Genomic DNA, 4,041 nt, shown 5'->3' on the forward strand with positions numbered 1-4,041 from the left:
CATACTCAAAAGGTTGCTGGTTCAAAACCAGACAGAAACAGATTTAGTTTGTTCTATTCATCACAGGTGTTTACTAAAGGTCATCAATGATTCTGTGGTGTCATGGTCTGTACTCTGAATCCAGGCATCTGAGTGCAAACCTCAGTTGAAATTTTCGTGCATTGCATCTAACATCATCAACTTTGGAACCTCAAACTGAAACAAAGCAGAGAAGTTCAGTTCCTGTAGTGTAGTGGTTATCATGTTTGCTTTATAGGCACTAGGTCTCTGGTTCAAAACCAGACAGAAATGGTTTTTGTAGGTTATGCATCTCTTTGGGTGCAGTGAGACAACAAGAGCCTTCCTCTTTCGTGATGGTTCATTTGCCAATCGACTTCAATGTAGGCTTCTTTGAAATCGAAGCTTTACTTCAATTACCAATTGGCAGTTCTATGGTGTAATGCACATGTGTCAAACTCAAGGCCCGGGGGCCACATGTAGCCCCCCAGCATTTTATAGGCCATGGAAACTCAAATGCAATATTTAAAACTTCAATACATAAAATCAGTTATTTAACAATATGAGGTGGTGTTTAATTTATTTTTAACATTGTATTTTCATACATTTATGCTAGGGATGCCCAAGTCTAGTTTTCCAGAGCTGCCATCTGCAGCTTTAGATGCGTTCCTTCTCTAACACACCTGGACCATTGACTCATTATAAGCCTCTTCTGAACTGAATGAAGGAAGTCAACCTTTTGGGGTGTTTTAGCAGGGATGCACTCCTGATTTGTACCATCAATGTAGCCCGTTGAGGGGGGCCAATATGCTGAAGTGGCCCTCGGTGAAATTGAGTTTGACACCCCTGCCCTAAATGAACACNAAAAAATAAACACATTATGAACTATATTTTCCAAAAGAAATGAAAGCAGTCTGATTTAAAGGGTAAGCTGAGTGAAAGTGGTAGGTCAGATCCCCTTTAAATAAAGGTTATTATTCTTTCTACATGCATATGTGAGGTGCTAAACCAAAAAGGCCTTAAAACAAGTTGAGGTTTTACTTTTTCTCGACCTTATGAGGTGCACTGATTTAGGAAACTAAATATCATTAAAAAAAACAACAACATGTTTTTGTTCTCTTTTTGTGTACCCTATTAAACAACTGATGATCTGTAAAATACACTCACTGAATGAACTGAAGGCCTTTCTGAATTTCCTGCCAGCGACGACTTCTGTCCCGACACGCTCCAGACATAGTTGCGTGTTTAGTGTCCTCTCCTCAAACAGCACCTGCAATTATAAAATTTGACATAGCTTTTTAAACAACATACACACATTAAATAAATTGTAATTCTTCTCTCTGCCCATGTTTTCCTACATCAGTTCATGTTCCTATAGCCCTGACCAATAAGAGTCAAAATCTCTAAGCTTTACTTGGAATGCCTTTTCCTAGGTTCACTTCCGAGTTTGAAAATGACGACACACAGTTCCGGAAATATGAGTTAAGTGGGTTATTTTTAAGCATGAGAGCTTAAACAAGCGCACAAACAGTTTGGTCGGTCTTTCAAATAAGCAATACAAATTATAATTACATAGTTGAGGGTGTGGACACAAGTTAGGTCACCGGCCTGCCGGAAATGTTCAAACTTTAGCATCTGAAAGACACCAGTCTATTATCGGACAACGATTCTATAGGTTTTAACCGCGCAGTCTGCGTTTGCGTCCGTTTTCTCTTCACGGGAATAAAGTCAAACTCAAATACACATTATTAGTACATTTATAAATTTTTTAGGGGTGGTCAATATGTTTTTCTGGAATGGCTACACAGCGTATAACCGAGGTTTAAAACAGGAATTAAGCTGTAAGACTAAACAAAACAACCAATGTGCCATTTCTACCAGCAGTAAATCATTAACACCGATTATGATTTCAATCGGTGTTTCAACCTTTCATGGGATTTGTTTCATATATCTACTAGCAAACCGGAGCAGGATACACAGTAGGTTCAGGAGTTGATGATGTGTTATTCGTACAGTCCCGCATTCAAAACTAGCTTATATTTCACCAGATTAAAGTTTATGTCGTTAAACAGTAAGTCTACACACAGAATACAGGAAGGTTATAGAGAAAATTTTAGTTCTAAAACTCGAGTGTTGCCCGCTGTCCGATAATGAACGCATGTCTTTTAGCGCACGTGTGTTACCCGCGGTTAGACACTGTCGACTATACTTCTCGTTAGCCACCGTTGCCTCCTGCTAGCAAATGTTACCGTTTATTACAGTCACAAAATAATTCAAACTTAGTAAAAAAAAAATTTCTTACAAGAGACCATAAACACACAGTCGTTAATCAATAAGAAGACATTGCTGTATAAGTTTAAAGGAGGAAGTCTGAACCAAACAAAGCATTGGTATTTCCAAGTTAAACTAGTTCCTCAACGCAAACAATGGCGAGCTGTAGATGTCTAGCTCCAAGCTTAGATGGAGAATATAACACAGACAGTTCTGAATACTGTCTGTTTTAGATACTTACATGAATGAGTCTTTATTCCAAACAACCTTTCAGTCTGCATATAACAAGAGGGAAAGGGAATCTTCGTTTTAGCTAAAAGAACTTAGCCGGAGATGTCGCTGAAGGCCGCCCTTTGCTTCTTCTTCTTCTTTAATCATGTGAAGGAGCGCAACCATTGACATTTTCAGGTTGTTGCCCCCACTGGCGATTATTAGACATGACCATTTGAGACAGAAAAAACAACACTGGACCATGAACGTAATCTTTAGAAGTTTGTTATTCTTTATACATTTTAACCCCCTCCCTCGTCTCTCCAGTTTATGCCTTTTTTCATGCTACATGTCACTTACCAAGTTAATGTAGGCTGTTTAGGATCTACCTCTGAAATAATATAATTAATTATTTGTCAGTAATTCTTAGACAATTTTGAGAGAAAAAAAGATTTTCAGCAATTATTTGTATTTTATTTTTTGTATTTCACACTTTTTACTCTAAACTAACAGCTCAGGAAGGTTCAGATCTGTTCTTAGTGCATTTTTAATTGTCCATTTGTTCACTTTCCTTTGAGTGACTCATACAGCTGAGTCAAATGACTTCTCTGAATAAAATTCTGCAGACTTTTAATTCTTCAGATATGAGTCAGACTGAAAGATCACATTTAATTATTTAAACAAAGCAACAACAAAAAAAGTATTTTGATAACTTCCTCAAAATAGTAGATTAGAATTCCAAAGAAAACCCCCAGATTTACAAGGAAAAATGCAATTCTTGACTTACTAGCAGAAGACACTCATCCTACATGAAGTGTACCGTTAATGTAGCAGTAAGCATCTCTGGGGAGATGAAGATAAAAGAAAAATGCTTTTTAACTCTCTTATCACAAGCAGAATTGTCATAGGGTTTTTTTTATAAGCTTTTTAAAGAACATAAAATATGACTAAAAGAACAAACAAAAACAACACTTCTCCAGTTGTTTCCAAGTCCGTTTTGCTTTCACTGCTGAATAAATTTAGCAGTTGGAGTGCACTGCTCAGTGATGTTTGTTTATCAAGGGAATGACCACTGAGCTCACCACAATGACTTGTTCTTCTGGAAGAGAAAAATATGGATGACACCAGAAAAATAAATGTAATTGGATCAGAATTACCATAGTTATTCTGCTTTTATTTGTTTCATGTGTTATACTGGAACCTCTTGTAACACCATCTAGTTGACATTAACAGAATAAGACAATGACACCTTGATAAAATTATTGATATAATAAAAGTGAACCACCCTTTTCATACAAACTTATTGCCGTTTGGCTTACTTTATAAGTGTAATCATCCTGCTAGTACAACAATATTTTTACTGTGCTGTGGCTCAGTTAAAATGATACACAATGATGAAACCAGACCCTAAATCACATGTGTCAAACTCAAGGCCCGCGGGCCACATGTGGCCCGCCACGTCATTTTATGTGGCCAGCCCCAGCATTTTATAGGCCGATGATTGACTTAAAATAGGTTTTGAGCACGAATTGACTACAAACTACATCTCCCACAATGCATTCC

The 4,041-nt window shown here is 37.3% G+C and overlaps 1 protein-coding gene across 1 annotated transcript in view; it reads right to left on the reverse strand.

The window, feature by feature from the left end:
* Positions 1–2,618, reverse strand: part of zc3h7a (zinc finger CCCH-type containing 7A) — a 16,083-nt gene extending 13,465 nt beyond the window's left edge. Inside the window, exons 1-2 of the mRNA XM_007560484.2 lie at positions 2,510–2,618; positions 1,165–1,267 (exon numbers count right to left, since the gene is read on the reverse strand). Of these exons, the coding sequence (XP_007560546.1) occupies positions 1,165–1,232 (68 nt within the window). The 5' untranslated portion in view covers positions 1,233–1,267; positions 2,510–2,618. The remainder of the gene's footprint in view (positions 1–1,164; positions 1,268–2,509) is intronic.
* Between the last annotated feature and the right edge of the window lie 1,423 nt (positions 2,619–4,041).

This window comes from Poecilia formosa, unplaced genomic scaffold, assembly GCF_000485575.1.
Source record: "Poecilia formosa unplaced genomic scaffold, Poecilia_formosa-5.1.2 Scaffold115, whole genome shotgun sequence".
Classification (NCBI taxonomy): Eukaryota; Metazoa; Chordata; class Actinopteri; order Cyprinodontiformes; family Poeciliidae; genus Poecilia; species Poecilia formosa.